This window comes from Arvicola amphibius, chromosome 7, assembly GCF_903992535.2.
Source record: "Arvicola amphibius chromosome 7, mArvAmp1.2, whole genome shotgun sequence".
NCBI classification, from domain to species: Eukaryota; Metazoa; Chordata; class Mammalia; order Rodentia; family Cricetidae; genus Arvicola; species Arvicola amphibius.
In genome coordinates this window covers 103,072,781-103,090,743 of record NC_052053.1, presented here as the reverse complement: position 1 = coordinate 103,090,743, position 17,963 = coordinate 103,072,781, and the positions used below count along the sequence as shown (strand labels likewise).

General features: G+C 40.8%; 1 protein-coding gene across 2 annotated transcripts in view; it reads right to left on the bottom strand.

Annotated features, from left to right (window-relative positions):
* Ppp2r5e (protein phosphatase 2 regulatory subunit B'epsilon) overlaps nt 1-17,963 on the bottom strand; it is a 144,580-nt gene that overhangs the window by 39,076 nt on the left and 87,541 nt on the right. For both annotated transcript variants that reach the window (XM_038336779.2, XM_038336780.2), the window contains exon 4: nt 7,353-7,454. In XM_038336779.2, coding sequence (XP_038192707.1) covers nt 7,353-7,454 — 102 coding nt within the window. The remainder of the gene's footprint in view (nt 1-7,352; nt 7,455-17,963) is intronic.

Genomic DNA, 17,963 nt, shown 5'->3' with positions numbered 1-17,963 from the left:
CACTGCCAGATTTTCCTTAAGAAAGTATATATCATCTTACATTCTGCTAAGAAGCAATGTCTGTGTAACGCAGTATCTTCATTTGGAAACAACATAGTCACATGTGCAGGGGCAACCTCAACTGTTTTGATAAACAGTGCAGGATCAATATTTATTTTGATTAATAAACTATGTTAAAGGCCACATCAGACTAGACAGCAGCATTACTGACCCAAAACTCTTAAGAGTGGAACCCTGGGCTAGAAGCCCACCTGTACCCCTTACTAACTGTATGAACCTAGACGTGTTCATTCTTTTAAATTCTGTTTCTTTCATTTTTCAATGAAGATGATAGTAAGATTAAATGTAATGCTACATGCAAAACCTTCTGTACACGACAAACATAATCTCCATCATTTGCCGAAAACAACATTTGTGGTTTTTCCTTTCACACTTAAATTGACATACACACCCAAAAGCTTTATGAGATAAATATGTGTGTATGTTGAACATTTAATTTAGATGTTTCACATGTGTTTATAAGGAAAAGTTGAGAAATTGTTAAATATGTTTCATTTCATTCTGCAATAAAACTCATTATATGTTAACATAAGAATATATAGATGTATATATATATATGTATATATATATATATATATATATAATTTTAAAGCTTTCTTATAAAGAAAAGAACTTAATTAGGTGTGCTGACACATGCCTGAATTCCCAGCACTGTGAGAATGGGGCGGGAGGGCTGTGAGTTTAAGGCCAGGCTGTCTACTTAGAAAAACACTGACCTGAGAAAATAAGATAAATAAGGCATTGCATTGGTTATGTTTTTGGTAAAACTCTTGAATATCCGGTATATTAGAAGACAGATTTACATATTCTTGACTATTCCAGCTGTGATTTATTGAAATATACTTTTTAAAAAAATTAAGGTTGGGAAAAGAGTATTTTAGAGTCTTCTCTCAGAATCAGAGATATTCTTCTTTAATGAAAACATCAAAACTCAACAACAGTCTGTCATTTCTGAAACTTGAGTTGTAGTTTAGCTTACAAGTTAAGAGTACCTGTCATTCAAGCAAGAACTGATGCATATCAGGCTGTGTGGGTGTATCGGCCACCTATATCTCCAGTCTCAGAAGACAAAGATGAGGGCATCATCAGAGCAACCTGGCTAGTGTACCACTAAGCTCTAGGCGCAACTGCCTCAAAGGATAAGGTTGAAGAACAATGGAGAATAATTCCTGATATTATCCTCCAAAAGCCATGTGCACTACTACTACTACTACTACTACTCACACACACACACACACACACACACACACACACACACACACACACACACCATAAAAGGTAAAAAAGTAGGAAAAAATGGGTTGCAATGCAGAGTCTGAAATGATACCAATAAGCTATCCAACTATCCCACAGTCTGGATGGACCTTGATCGTGTGTGTTCCTAACACAGGTCATTTTCCAGGGAGAAATTATTGGCTCACTGGCTCATGTAGACTTTTCAAATATTGATGAATCCTATTTCACAGTATCTTTTTTTTTTAAGATCACATTTTTATTCCCTCCCAAGAACAATCTTTAATTTTTGGCATGCTGAAAAGCTCACTATGGGGGGGCTGGAGAGATGGCTCAGAGGTTAAGAGCACAGGCTGCCCTTCCAGAGGTTCTGAGTTCAACTCCCAGCAACCACATGGTGGCTCACAACCATCTATAATGAGATCTGGTGCCCTCCATGCCAGAACACTGTATGTTTAATAAATAAATCTTAAAAAAAAAAAAGAAAGAAAAAAAGAAAAGAAAAGCTCACTATGTCACACAGATCTACTATAAGACAGATAGATGCTATATAACGGATGTTGGCTTTCCAAAGTTCAAATAGTATTCAGATTCTATCAGCAGCAAGAATTATTATCAATTGGGCTTCCTTGTTTTAGGGAAATATCTGTCAAACGCCTAACCTTAATAGCCAGCTTGTTGTTCTGTAAAGCACAGATGATGCTTCATGGAAAAGCGGCGAGTACAGCCTGTCATCCACGCGATCGATAGCACAGCATCCTTCCACAGGATCAGCACTGTACCACAGCATGCAGTAATATCATCTACGCATATGTCTCATCACCATGCAGAAAATTTGTAAATGGATGCTCAAGAGCCACAATGTAAAAGAACGAGTCACTTTTGATGTTCTCCAAACACTCTTTAAGTGAAATGGACTTCTTTTAAGTTTCAAGAGCAGAAAGGATATAAAACAGTACTTGACCAGTCTGACACTTGTCTTCATTTATGCTAAATCAGCAGCATTTTAAACATCACCGTAGGCCCACCACGGTGGCATACATATACCTTTAATCCTGGAACTCAAAAGAAAAGCAGACAGTTCTGTGAATTATGGGCCAGCCTGGTCTACATAGTGAATTCTAGGATAGACAGAGCTACACAGTGTGACCCTAACCATCTCTGTTTTTATAATGAATACTTTAAACAGTGCAGTAACCAATAAACACAGGGAAAGGGCAATACCATAGAACTGTGGTCAAAGAATTAACAGTGACCTGTGAAATGGCTTAGTGAGAAAAGGTGCTTGGTGCCAAAACTAATGAGCTGAGTTCAAGTCTCAGAACCCAGATAATAAAGAGAGAAGCAGCTCCCAAAAGGTGTCCTCTGACAGCCCCCAAACACACACTCGTGTGTGTGTCCATGCACTTACACACAAATAATAAATGTAACTAAAAACTTTTATTAAAAAGTGATGTGGGTGTTGTGTAAATTGGGGGGGAGTCTTCCCCAGTGATGTGGTGGTGTTGTAGTCACAATATGGTTTGAATTTTTACTCCTCACACAACTGTTCTTTTCAAAACACTCATTTTTCAACTCTTGATTTTACATAGAGAATTCCAGACGCACTCAAACCACCCTTGCCCTGAATCCTTCTCCCAGGCTGCACTTGGCCATCAGCCTTTCCACCAGGGTCAAGTGACTTGGTGGAAACATTTCAGACACATTTGGAAATAAGCAAAGACTGAACCTCACAATCAAAACTCTCTCTATAGTTTCTAAAGGGAAAAACTAGGGGTACGAGGATAAATTACTATTTGAGGTCTCATAAGGAAGGTCCATGAGCAAAAAGTTAACATTCTTGGCATCAAGTCTCACAAGAAAGCACTGAAAACCATCCTTAATTATAAACAGGTCCTACAAAATTGTATTCTACTGGGAAGGCAGATCTAATCTCAGAAAACACACACAAACAATAACCATGGCAACTATGTCATACTAGCTTAAAATACACCAATAGAAAAAAATTAAATAACATGCATACAAGTAAACCTCTGACATATTTGATCAAATACCACATGAACTTGATATTCTGTTGTCTATTTCGGTAATTCTGTGCCTGACAACAAATTTAAAACAGTTCTGCAGGAACAGCTAGCTACAGACTAACCAATCATGTCATTTTCTTACCATTATCCTCCAACAGTCACACTTTTGCTCTCTTCTAAAATGTGGTTCAGAAGAGGAAGCATATGGTGGATTATGGAATTCACAAAAGTGAAAAGATTTAACACCATACTATGCTTTGGTCAGAAAAGAATCAGTTGTTATAATAATTTAAAGGTTAACTATTAGACAGGTGTAGTGGTACACAACTCCAGTACTCAGGACACAGAGGCAGGAGGATGGCCAGTCAGAAGCAGTCAGGGCTACACAGTGAGTGAGGCCAGCCAAAAGTTCATAGGAAGACCACATTAAAAACAAAACAAAACAAAATAAAAACAAAAACAAAAACAAGGGCAGAGGATGTAGACGAAGAAGAACTACCCAGCATGTCCCAAAACTATGGGCTCATCCCTAGCACTTCAAGGATAACAAGTCAGACAAAACATGGAATTTACTGAGATATGATCATGACATCAATAATCTATTTGAAGAGAAAGAGATTTGTTGTTTTAATTTTAAATAAATTTTATTTATTTATTGTGGTGTGTGTGTGCTCACATGTACACGCTCATTGAGCGCACGTGTGCTCTGTATATAGAAGTCAAAAGAGTCATTTCTCTCCTTCCACTGTTAAGATCCAAGACCAAACTTGGATTCCCAGATAGCTGCAGCATGCACTTTCTCACTTAGCCGTCTTTCCAGGCTGAAGAGATTCCCTGAATGATCTCGTCAGTTACAGCCACCCACTTGAGAAATGGAAAGGTAGCTAATTTGTGCATAAGGCTAACCAAAGGAAACCTACGACTTTTGATACAAGCCTGGAGCCTGCACTAGAATGTCACAAAGTGGCAGAGAACAAGGCCAAGCAGGCACTCTGACCTCACTGTGTATCTTTTGACAAGCTCATATAGCCTTGTGTAGCCCTGAACATATTATATAGCTGAGGAGGATCTTGAGCCTGACTGCCCAGCCTCTCTCTCCCAAGAGCTGGAATCGGAGACATGTGCCACCGTATCTGCTGCTTCTGTGATTGTTAAAAGTAAGCTTCTTTCACTGGATCCAACCTTAACATGCTTCCCTCGGAGCTAAGAAAGAACGGGTAGGATTATAGGCTTGAACAATATGTCAGCACACATGAAGCTAGCCCATTTTGTAAACATTTCTGACTTTGTATCTAAAAGGGCAAAAGTCTCATTGTCAGTCCTCAGCATTGTTACAGCCTCATATGAACCAGTAAGTCAGTGAAGCTAGGATGTGGTATACACATTAAAGCAGTAGCTTAAGAAATTAATTTGGCCTTCTATTTTATATCATTAAGTACACTTTTATTTGCAAGCTCTTTATAATGAAGTTTTAATATTATTTTTTAGTTCAGAAAGATAAATTGAAATAAGTTCATGTTGGATTTTAGGGGAAACTGATATCTAAGAGAATGCTGAAAATGCTTTGCAAAGGGCAAGGGAATCCTAGTCCTTCGCTGGTCTGCATGCCACAAGATGTAGTACATTCTTAGAGAGACTAGCTTTTTAATTATTTTTCTCTCAGACTAAATGTCAATCCAGTTGGCTGGTACCAAGCATCAAGAATTGCCAGAAGCAAAGACCTGTATTTTGAGGTCTGCATTTTGTTTACAGCCATCTTAAGCTTACAAGTTAAGAAAAATATTTACCTCTATCCCCTCTGTAGGGTCTAGGAAATCAACCTGGCATCTTATCTCCTAGCAGAGACCTCAAGGCACCAGGCTCCGGAATCTATTAGCATTTTCCTTTGTTAGTCAACAATCACTGACCCTCAGTACTTACTTATCAGCTACAGACTTCTCTGGACCTGAATTCCAGCAGACCTGAGCTTCCTGACACCCTTCCTTCCCCCATACCCTTCTCTTTCCCCTTTTGCCTGTTTGCTATATAACAGCTTCTGAGGAAATAATAAACGGGACGGCTTGATCAGAAATCCTGTCTTACCATCATTTCTCGTGTCTCTTGTCCTTTCATTCCTCTCCCCTAGGTTTATCAGGGAGCACCGTTTGTATCCCACTGGCAGGGATAGACGGCGCCCAACAAGCATCAAGAATAAGTAAGATGTGACAACCAGTTGTGGTGGCTATTGCTTTAATCAAAGCACTGAGGAGGCAGAGGCAGGAGGATCTCGAGGGCAGCCTGGTCTACAGAGTGAGTTCCAGGAGAGCCATGACTACAGAGAAACCCTGTCTCAGGGGGGAAAAAAATAAGACACGACATTTCCTTCAGTGGTGTAGCCACTGATAAGTTGCCCTAGTCCCACTAAAAAAAAACCTGACCTATGCTCATGTAAGCAACCCTAATTCAACGCAGCATGTTTATTTAAAAAAAAAAAAATCAATCCACAGTGGCACATGCACATCCCAGCACTCAAGAGGCAGAGACTGGCAGCTCTCTGGGCTACAAGACTGTGTTTCAAAAACAAAAAAAAAAAACAAAAACAGAGGGAGGGAGGGAGGGAGGGAGGGAGGGAGGGAGTAGAACACAGACCTATTAAAAAGAAAAGTTTCAGTGACAGAAGGAGGGAATAAGAGGATGAGGAAGTTCATTATGCTCATGCAAGAAGTTATTAAAGAATTCTTTAAAAAAAAGAATAAAACATGATAAGAATTCTACTATTCAAAGTGCTCTGTTCTGTTCTTTTTCAAATTGTGTAGGATATACGTATGCAAAGCACATTAGGCTTACAGATCTTACAGCACAGATAATCCACCAGGCAGCTAAAGAAACATCTAACCTAAGAAATCAAACAGTATTTAAACTAATGTAATTTGCCCAGCCTTGGCACCTCTAACAGGACCACACAGTATTACAAGCCCGAGGACATGAGGTTACAGCCCTGGAAAGAGCCCTGTAACCAGGAAAAACAGCCCACGGTGTACCCGTAGCAACCTACTGGTACCAAAGGGGACAGGCCAAGTGGCAAATCTACATCAGTATCTAGAGTGGGGAGAGCACAGACTGTTAGATCTCTCGGGGCCTTTTCAGCTCACCCCTCGAAATGTCAGTGAGTGAACAGGCACAAAGACACAGTGGCTTCTCCCAGGGGCAAAGATGGACAAGGCCACATCCTTTCTCTTCTACCCTCCCTTTCCTTCCTGTTATTCATCACTGGCCTCTGAAGACATCAAACTCAGCTTTAGGGGTCAACAGAGTCAAGCTTTTGTTTTCTTCTTTTGAGGAATGTTGGGCTCAAGAAAAAGCAAAAGGAAACAAGGAGCTGTAAAGTGTCATCTAAAGTTAAGTACACAAAGTAGGAGGCCTGCCACTAGCCTACAAAAAGCTCTGGTGGTCCAAAACAGACCTTCACCACAGCTTCTTCTGTTGTCTCTGTCTCACACCACTAGAAAGAAAAGACAACCCACTCACTGTTATTGCAAAGACAAGGCATACAAGTATCTCCACATCTGCTGCTAAAAATGAGGTAAGTATCCCATGACCTAGTCATATCCAGCTAATACTAATATGAAAACAGTTTTGCTCTTAACTGAAATCCCACTGGGCGGGGCCACGGAAAGGCTCTGAAAAGAACCTGCGGCTGGCCTGCAACACAGTGACCTGGTGGGCCGTGCAAAGTACTGCACTGAAGCCCACTGTTCCCTTCTTCTAGCATGCTAATTATCAAGCACAAGCAACACAAAAGCCCCAGCACTCAGGAGGCAGAGCAGACAGAATTCTGAGTTCGAGGCCAGCCTTGTCTACAGAGCTAGTTCCAGAACAGTCAGGGATTCACAGGGAAACCCTGTTTCGAAATACTAAAAAAAGAAACACAAATAGCATTTTTCAGTTTGCCACTATGTCTTCTAATTTGGTCTCTTCCTTCAAGGAATCACCATGCTAATAGGGGAAGTTAATGGAGTTTTCTTTCATAACATAAATGAAAAGCCAAAGTACCTGTAAGTGGGGCCACGATGCCTCGAGGGTAGGTTCATCTTCTTCTGGGTCGAATTCATTGCTGTCACTAGGAGGGAGAGTTCTGAATATATTGCAAGATACCTAAAAATAAACAAGCAGCAATCAGCTCCAAGTACCTTTGGCAGGTGCTCTGGGGACAGAGTGCACATGGGAATGCCACAGAACTGAAAATAGGAACCTCTTTCCACGGGCTCCAGGCTGGAACCACCTCAAGGCAAAGCTGGAAGGCCCCAAGGTGACACCTGCATTCTCACTGACATCCCGACTCCTAGGAGAGGAAAAGTCCCACCAGCGCTGATGATTGTTTACTTACCAGTCAACTGTGTCTAACTAGTCCACTACACTAACACACAAATAAGTACTCATAGCTGGTGAGCACTTTGCCTGCCTCACTCACGATCTACGATTCACAATTTATACGTTTACTGTTAGCTCATAGTGAAATTTCTGGCATTTGCACAGACGACCCCCCCCCGCTCCCCCCCCCAAAAAGGATTCAGGAAAGAAATTTAAGAACCTTCCTAATAGCCTTTAAAATCACACCTAATCTTGCCTCAAAAGGTTTACAAATTACTATGGAAGTCCAGGATACACTGCATCTATGTCTAAATCTGTATGAACATAGCATTTCTTTGCCACAGGCAACATCCAAATTAAATACTTACTGTAAGTAGAAAAGTGTTGAACTGAGGATGAAGACAATATATCTCCTACTACATAGGATTATTATTATTATTATATTATTACTACTACTACAGGGTTCCCATCACAAATGCTTATTTCTGAAATGCTTTATTAATGCTATTCTGATGGTCCCTTTTTCATTTCCATGCTGTCTCTCCTCCTCCATACTCACCTAACATTGTAATCAAACACATTCTCTGACCTGAAGACTGAAACAAGGGACAATGGGGACGAGCAGAGAATGGGAGAAAGGAAAGGTGACGGCACTCCACAAGTCTTGGAGGACTTTCTACGCAGCTGCAAATGCTGACCTGTAAGGAGCTGCTTTTGTTTCCCTAGATAACCCTAGCTGGCCTTAAACTCAAGAGATCTACCAGCCTGCCTCTGACTCCAGAGTACTTAAATTACCCTGGATTAAAGTGCTACACCTGACTGATGGGCTGATTTGAACACAGAGGAAGAAAGGCTTGTAGAAGACCCATAAGGTGAGTGTATTTATTCATTCAAACACCTATTCGTAACTATAATACACACACACACACACACACACACACACACACACACACACTGTCCTAAGCACTGGGGGAAAAATAATGAACGAAGAATAGAAAAAGTTAAAAGTCCACTCACTCCTTCAGGAAAATTTATTTCAGTTAAAGTTGTAAGTAATATCCCCACTGCCCAGTTATGAACACTCAGCTCAGGTGGGTAAGCTATGAAAAAGTAACTGAATTTTATTGGAAGTGCAAGCAGGAAGTCATTAATGGATTGTATACAGAGAAGTCACATGACTTGGTTTTAAAAAAAATCAGTCCCATAGCTTCAGAGAGTTTAAGTAGTATAAAAATAACAGAGATAGCTCAAACTAGAGGGTGCCAGAAAAGAAGAGGCTATGTGGACTGACAGCAATGATAGCTCACTGGTTAGGAGAACTGACTGCTCTGTCAGAGGATCCAGGTTCGATTCCCAGCACTCAAGTGCTGGTTCACACTAATCACTAGCTCCAGTTCCAGGGGATCTGACATCCTCTTCTGAACCTCACAGGCACCAGGCATGTACACAAAGATGCATACAGGCAACACCCCCATACATAAAATGAAATAAATCTTTAAACAAAGGATGAGTTTCCCCAAAATGAAGAATGGGCAAAACAAGAAGTGTTTTTGTTTTGTTTGCTTGTTCTGGTAGAAACACTTGGGGATGTACTAAAGGCATCAAGACAGACAAGCCTAGATTTGTGAAGCAGACAGTTTGGGTCTTGAGACATGTGAGAACTTAATGGATACTTAATGCCATGGCATTACTGGATCACTTTGGGAAGGGCTGTACACCCCAACAATTGAAAACAAAGTAGACCAAAAAGTGCACAATGAAAGCAGGGGTGAACGAGAGGTTGTGGGGAGGTCTCTGAGCTAAAAGAGGAAACTAAAGCATAAGAAGCAGGCAAAAGCAGTGAATACCATTCAGAGGTTGGAAAAGATGCGCCCAAAGCATGCATGGCAGCCAAGAAGCATAGCCAAGAAGCATACGCTCTGACAGTTCCAATAACCCCTGGGAGCAGAAGAACTCGGCTCCTAGTGGCAGTCAGTGCCCAGCAGAGGAGCAATGGAAGCTAGGATGTCAAGGTCTCCCCAAGGCTCTAGAAGGTAGACTGACAATATTTTGCACACAAATGACAGGGGGAAATATTAGAGTACATATTTTTGTTATAAAAATTTTCTCTTCTAGCAATTATGAGATAGTGTACTTAAGAAGGAGCTAATGGCTTTTCAAACACCTAGCCACCGCGATGTCTCTTCAGTCAGCCAGCCATATTCCAATTCACAAAATCCTTTACCCAATTTGAATCACTGAAAGGGTATTATTTTTCAAAAATCACTTTTTTATCTGAATAAGTCATTCATACTTAAAATGACTTTGGGGAGATGTGTGATAACTTTCCCATTCATCAGCTGGCTCTCATCAGTGTTGGCTGTCTTCATGGCTATTCTACAGAATCCTTGAGAAGACCCTGGAACTTTTGTGGGGCCTGGGACAACTCTCTTAAGCGCCGTCCACTTGCTGCAGCAGCCATCTGTTTTCTGATCTGTCTCAGCCCAGCCATAAGAACTAAAAACCTTGCAATACACTTGTGTTCCTAATACCTCCAAGATATTCAATAAGCATTTGCGTAAAAAAAAGTTTAGATGTATTTATAAAGCTACAGATTACAGTTTTACTTTAATCATATTTCAATTTAAGTTTTCCAGGTGCAGACTCTTCAGAAGAGCACATATGACAGTGTGGTGCTCAAAGCCTCTGGTTTGGTCAGTTTCATCTACTTCATCAAAAGAACAGCAGGGTGAAGTCGTTTCTTGAGTGTCTCACTAGTTTACTGCTACACTTTCTCCAGCAAAGAGAAAGAGGGGCAGTGAATGGCCAAGGCTTGGTCCGGTCTGGAACACAGTATATATAAACAAGATGGCACGGCCTCGAAGAAACTAATCTAAGACTAGGCTGAAAGGGCTACATAAAGCTTTCATTTGCAACATTCTCTAAAGTATAAAATTGGGGATTGACTTTCTGTTCAGTTAATTAGAAACATCCATCAATTCCAGGAGTAGTGTGAAACTTAAATACTGTTGCTATAGGGAACACTAAAATAGAAAGGAAAAGGTTCCTAAGAGTTTAGTTGCATTATCACTACAAAGCACACTGCACAGCACCTCATGTTAACAGACTGTATACCACTGCAGCGCCACGAATGGAAACATCCAGAGTTGAAAAGCAAAGCCTCAGGTCCTAAGTGAAATGACTTAAGGACTAGATGAGCTTAAGTGTAATGTTCCCTATAGTAGATGAAACTGACCAAACCAGAGAATATAAACATGACTTAAGTCTCTAAATCAGATTTATCTGAACACATAAAACTATTTTAAAACATACTAAAACTTGTACTAATAATATTGAACTAAGAACTAAAATTATAATACATTTTCTAACATCAAGATAATAAAAAGGCCTGCTCTTCCAAAGGTCCTGAGTTCAATTCCCGGCAAACACATGGTAGTTCACAACCATCTGTAATGAGGTCTGGTGCCCTCTTCTGGCCTGCAGACATACAAACAGACAGAATATTGTATGCATAATAAAAAAAAAAATAAATAATTTTAAAAGGGGGGGGGGCTGGAGAGATGGCTCAGCGGTTAAGAGCATTGCCTGTTCTTCCAAAGGTCCTGAGTTCAATTCCCAGCAACCACATGGTGGCTTACAACCATCTGTAATGAGGTCTGGTGCCCTCTTCTGGCCTTCAGGCATACACACAGAAAGAATATTGTATACATACATACATACATACATACATACATACATACATACATAAATAAATAAATAAATATTTTTTAAAGAAGATAATAAAAAGAATGTATATAAATATACAAAATATATAAAAATATAAAGTATCAAGTTACTTATAGCAACACCATATTTAAAAATCATTAATGGGCCAGGTGTGGTGGTGCATGCCTTTAATCCCAGCATTCGGGAGGCAGAGGCAGGCAGGTCTTTATAAGTTTGAGGGCAGCCTGGTCTACAGAGTGAGTTCCAGGACAGCCAACCAAAGATACAGAGAAACTCTGTCTCAAAAAAAAAAAACAAACAAACAAACAAACAAACAAAACCCCACACAACCATTAATGGTCTGATGATGATAATAATAATAATAATAATAATAATTAATAATAATAGCTCTTTAATTCTGCCCCTTTATTTGGTATAAATAAATCTTAAAAATAAGGACAAAAATCCCAAAGCATATTATAACTGTTCAAAGAATTATCAGAAATGACTAAATATTATAATTTTAATGTTAAATAATATTACCAATATACTTTTAATTTTCGAGATAAGAATTTCAAGACGTTACTATTCTGACCATATTAACTTGCATCAAGCAAGACTTCCTAAGTCAAAAGATGTCTACCAATGAATGACCTGTTTCCCAAGTCAAATGGTATCTACCAATACTGTTTCCCAAGTACAAGAAGACAATCAGAAACACTACACGTGAGTGAGCTCACGTCCCACAGTTTAGCATACAACTACATCTGTGGACAGAGTTCTGTGCCTGTGAGGAGACCTTCACCAGCTAAGGACACTGCATGGCTTATGTGACAAAGAGACATGCATTCATAAAAAACTTCAGGATCTTTGGTAAGTGGATTTAAAAAGATTTCCAAAGATCACAATCTTGGGGCATATTCACCATCATTACCAAATCTGGATTACAGGCTTTCTAGAACACAGCACAACTCTGTTATACCTTCTGAAGACACAGAAAGAACATCATAGAATAGAATGTGTTTTTTTTTAACTCAAGAGGCAAATAATGAAAGAAAACAACAAAAAAAACTATAAAAAAGTCACCTGATCAGAAAAATTTAATATTATCGACATTTTCATTAGACAGTATGAAAGATAAAAAAACTTGGGCATGTCCAATTGTCCTGGTTCATAATAAAGAAACCATCTTTCCTTATTTTTCTGTTGTCAAGTGCTTCATTTTGCGAGGTGTGATAGAACATAGCATGGACCCTATCTTCAAAAAAAACTAATAATCCTTGAAGTTATTTCTGACTACGTTGGGTATATATGTCATACATATTTATACAAAATCAAAAATGTGTTTTCATTGTTACTGTTCCTCCTGGAAATGTTTAGTTGGTAACTCTTCTGATGATTAGTGCAATTAGATTAAGCATGCGATTGATTATTTCTGCAAATAATTTAGTCCCTTTATATTCTGGGTTTCAGAAGGATAAGAGCCCTGTTAATCACAAAGAAAAAAGGAACAAGTCCTGGAAGGTCAAGAACAGAAAGCCAAAACTCAGAATACATATCGATATAAGGACAGAATTCACAGAGGCACTATTCATACAGCAGGAAAGGAAACAACCTAAATGTTCCTATAACAACCGCATGAGGTGGGTAGACATGCCCACAAATTTGGACAAGAATATAAACAGTGAAAAAGAAAAATTATAACACATTTTATACACGAGTGTTTAAATGAAAAACACTCATGAATTAAAAAATCTACAGCTATTCTTAAGAACTTAGATACAGAGCTGAGCGGTGGCTCAGCGTGTTAAGCGCACTTGCGAATCCCGAGGTCCCGAGTTCGAATCCCGAGTCCAATCACTGAGCGGCGTGGGCTGTCTGTCCCGATTCTGTCACAGAGTGGCCACGTGCCATTTGTGTCCCGAGTATGCCTGCCCTTCCACGCTCTCTGGTGGCGTGGGGAAAAAAAAAGAACTTAAAATACATGCTATCTGTAAACTGAAAGAAAGCAGGCCCACCAATGTGTGTGTGTGTGTGTGTGTGTGTGTGTGTGTGTGTATAAGTATGTGTACATATGCATATGTACATATAAACTGATATACAGAGATGTATAAAAGTATACACTTACATGCAGCATTTGATGCCATTTATACAAAGCTGGAAAGTACAGAACTACATAGTGGTGTTACTGTCAGATCACAGCTGTGCCCTAACCCTCTCTATACCACTATAGTTTTACTTTAAATGGGACCTCTGAGGAGACAGAGACAGTGGGTTTTTCAGGACTGAGAATGGCTGGGCTGATTCCTTTTCACCATTATCTCTGCGGATTCCCCTTTGGATCTTCTCTCTTGCAGTGACTGATGCTCCAGAGAAGGGCAATCTAAGCTGTGACTTGTCAGGAGGGTAATCTGGAAGCTGGGAAAGATGCTTAAGGATCTTCTCACTCGCAGTAGTCCCTACTTTCCGAAAGATCCCCCCTTCCCTCGACACTGCCTACAGTCCCCAAGTGCTAATTCTCTCCAGTTTCGGCATCTCTGGAGAGGGGATTGTTTGAGGAGAAACCACTTTACTACCTGGTTTAAAGAGAGTGAAGAACCATTAGCTATGGCTTCTAAGATAAACTTTGCTCCAGAAGGCCCTGGTTTTGTCCCCAGGCACCCTTTCTTTGAGCTGCATTTGTGTCAACTCCTGGTTGTTAAGGGGTGTGACTTAGATCACTTCCAGGGCACCTTTGTCCCTTTGCCATGGCTTCAGATCCACCTTTCTCTGGTCAGTCAAGGTAGTGAAAGCAACTTCATCTGCTACCCAGCTCGCAAACGCTGGCTGTGACCTCTCCCCATTTCTACGGCCTCACCTCTTATTTTCACAAATTTAGTATGATTTTACGTGGTAAAGGAAATAAACGTTATGCACATGTCCAATTTATTTTCTAAAGAGTCAGCAACTAATTTCCTAGTAAAATATTTCTTCCATCCTCCAATAACTCCTGCTAATCCAATAATTTAATTTCCTTATGCAAATACATCAATCCCTTTTTATTGGGAAAGAATCCAATGAAACAGCAAGAAAACCAAATGGCAGCTGCTCTAATCTTAGCCAAAGCAAAATGAGAGAGCCACACAAGCCTCCTGCCTCACAGGTGGAAGGCAGTGGGTCTTAGCAGGAACAAAGCAGAACACTGAAGCACACTCAGGGTCTGGAGATGAACACAGAATTCAAATGAATGGATCTGAGTCGCCCTTTCCTTGAATGAAAAGGCACATGAATCTTAAGAGGAAATGTCAGCACCAGAATTCGTCCCTGGCCAACTGTCCTCAGCTTTTTGCCAGGCCACCATTTCCACCCTGGCCTGTGGATATCCTTCGTTCCTCCACTTCCAGTCCAGAACAGCACTGACGTCATCCTAACTGGCTCTGCTTGGAACCAACTGCCTCCTGACCCCACTTACACGGGAAGAGTGTGCCTCTTACCTACTTACTCTTTCATCAGGTTGCTGTTTGTTCGCCCTTTGGAGTTGTCCCGGACTTTATACAATTATTAAATTCATCAAACTTTCACTGCCTAAAACATTAACTATGCCTAAATTTGAGATTTTAAAGGGGAAAGTGAAGACTGGGATGAAATTGGTTAAAAAGGAAAATGTGCCGAGTACCCAAATTTAAATAATGATTTTCTGTGATGCGCACAAGGAAACAAATATAGGGAGACAATTTCCACAGTTTTCTCCATTTCTTTTCACTCTGGGTCCATCCGACGAGGTCAGGACAACAGGACTTAACTAGCCACCATTGTGTGCTAAACTGCTTGTCTTGTCCCCCTTAGGAGAGCAGAGACCTTCCTCACAGACTGGAAAAGGAAAGACATGTCTATTTCACACACTATGCAAGAGCGCCCATGACTTCCTACCCACATCTCTCTTCCTAGCTTGCTAAGCTCTCTCTGTGATCTAGACTCGTCCCTGACTTTCCTACTGCCACAAGTCCAACCACAAACCCTCTACTACAATTGGCTTCTATTTCAAGATTAAACTTAGTTCAAAACACAGGACATCTTTTTACCCGATGAAATGGTTACAGGGATGTTGAATTAGTTATCTAGTCTGTCATCCCCACACAAAACCATCACAGGGAAATAAAACTTCATGCAGAGATGACTATATTGCATTCTCTCCAAAATTGGAAATGTAGCAGTGAATACAAAAGTGAAGATTGTTGATATTAAATCTTAGAATCCAAATATCGAGGTGTAAACACGGCAGCAGTCAGTGTTCACGCTGCATAAACACAGCACAGACCCTAGTGCCACTGGCGTCTGCAGACAGGCCCTATCCCCGATTCCCCTCACCACAGCCCCCTCAGGCAGGCCAGGAGACAAGCTTGCTCAACCTGGAGAACTGGTAGTTTCTGAGAGCCAAAACCTACAAACTGATAAAAGAATTCTTTGGCTTTAACATGAGATTTTTTTTTTTTTTTGAGATCATAAATGCTGAACAACTCGTTTGAACATGGAGATTCAAAATCGGCTAACACTATGAAAAAAAAATTGGCATTTTAAAAGAAAGCCTCTGAGAGTTGGGATTTTAAAAGAAAGCACAACCTATTCCTGATGTGTACTTCTGGCCAAGGGTCCTCGCTCCCACCTGGAAACACTATGCTGGGATGAAGAGATGGCTCAGTGGCTAAGAGTCATTGGTTGCTCTTCCAGGGGACCTGGGTCCAACTCCCAGCATGCACATTAGTGAGTCATCCAGTTCCAGAGGATTTAAGGCCTCTGTGGGCACTGTATGCACATATGTGGTTCAGACATACATGCAGGCAAAACACTCATACACATAAAGTAAAAATCAATCAAAAAATGAGGGAGGGAAAGAGGGAGGGAGGGAGGGAGGGAGGGAGGGAGGGAGGGAGGGAGGGAGGGAGGGAGGGAGGGAGGGAGGGAGGGAGGGAAACACTAAAAAAGAAACACTACAAACTGTCACTACCTCTTCTTGAGCACCTGTTTCTTGGTCTCTATGACCTTTCATTGGTCAAACAATGCCCTAAACTAGCTTATGGATAAACAATGCACACATGACATCCATCTACCACACAGACCCTGCCAGTAGATAACAGCCTGCTGCTGGCTCACACACCATTTCAACATCACTACCTTACGGATCCCTTTAGTCCCCACACTCTTATCAATAGCATCACAGATTAAAAAGCTCCATTTTCTAGCACCTTTATCATCTCATCGTAACAAAACTTGAACTTTGTTGGGTTTTTATTTTTGTTTGTTTTTTAAGGAAAATACCAAAGGCCCTGAAAAGGAAGTGCCTGAATTAGTCCAGACAGTGTTCTGCCTCACCCACCAATGGGCTCAACTCCTGCGCAGTGGGCAACACACAATATATCAAAACTAGCCCCTTCTTTTGGTTTTTTGAGACAAGGATTCTCTGTATACCACTGGCTGTTCTGAAACTCGCTCTGTAGACAGGCTTGCCTTGAACTCACTGCATCCAGAGTGATGGGATTAAAGGCATGTGTCACCATGCCTGGCTTTCAAAATTATTCTTTAATAAAATCTTCTGTTACCTATAGTTCCAAGAGCCCAGAAATATCTTCACTAAAGCTTGTTCAGACATTTTATTAAAAATGTCTACTTGCTCTGCAGCTTATCAAATAATCATAGCCAGTCCTATTTTTACTCATAGGCATCTTTCTCGTATGTGTCATCCCCGAGCTCATAGCCGCTCTCTGCCAGGACACATCCTGTTTTCTCTTCCCATTGCTCGGGAACTCTGAGGAGCACGTGTGCTTTCACTCCCCAAGGCCCTTTTCCTCTCTCCACACTGCAGGGGAATCTCAGAAGTCACTGGGCAGCACATCTGGTCTTGTCTTCCTCACAGACCAGGTTTGCCTTTAAATATTGGTCAGGAGCCAGCTCCCTCCTGGAAATGACCTGCTCCTCCTTTTCCTGCCAAAGTTCTGCCTCGGGCATTACAGTCTCTGAGAATTCCATGCTGAGGACACTTGCTTTCTCTGCTTTTTTCTGATAATCCCCCACCAGTGTGGTACAAGCCGCTTTCTTCTGGGAGAATCAACCCTTCTCTCCTTCTCTCCCTTCCTCCCACCTCTCCCATCTCTAGGCAAAGAAATAACTATACCGTACAAATGCCAAGAGCCAGGCCTGTTTAAGATCCTCTTATCCATGCTGCAATGTCCCCCTTCTGAGTGGACTTTTCAAGCACTGCTATACCTATAAACTGTATGTTCATTTCCAAGGGTAAGTTAAAAGGTTGGGGAGAGACACTACAACCTGAACGCAGTACTCTAATTACTCTGCACGCCTCTGCTGCCAGTTTTTTTTTTTTGGGGGGGGGGGGATAGGGACAGAAGTGGACTCTCAGTACAGCGGGATGATATTATCGGATATCAGTGATTGACAGGCCACACCTCTCAAAGAACATTACATATACTGGAAACATCGAACAACCTTAGTTAAAGCAGTTAGGCTAGAAGGGCTACAATTTGGAAATTAAGCAAATAGTTATTTCCTAAGTAAAACGGATTATTGTTTTAAGAAAATAGTTAAGAAAAATAGTTA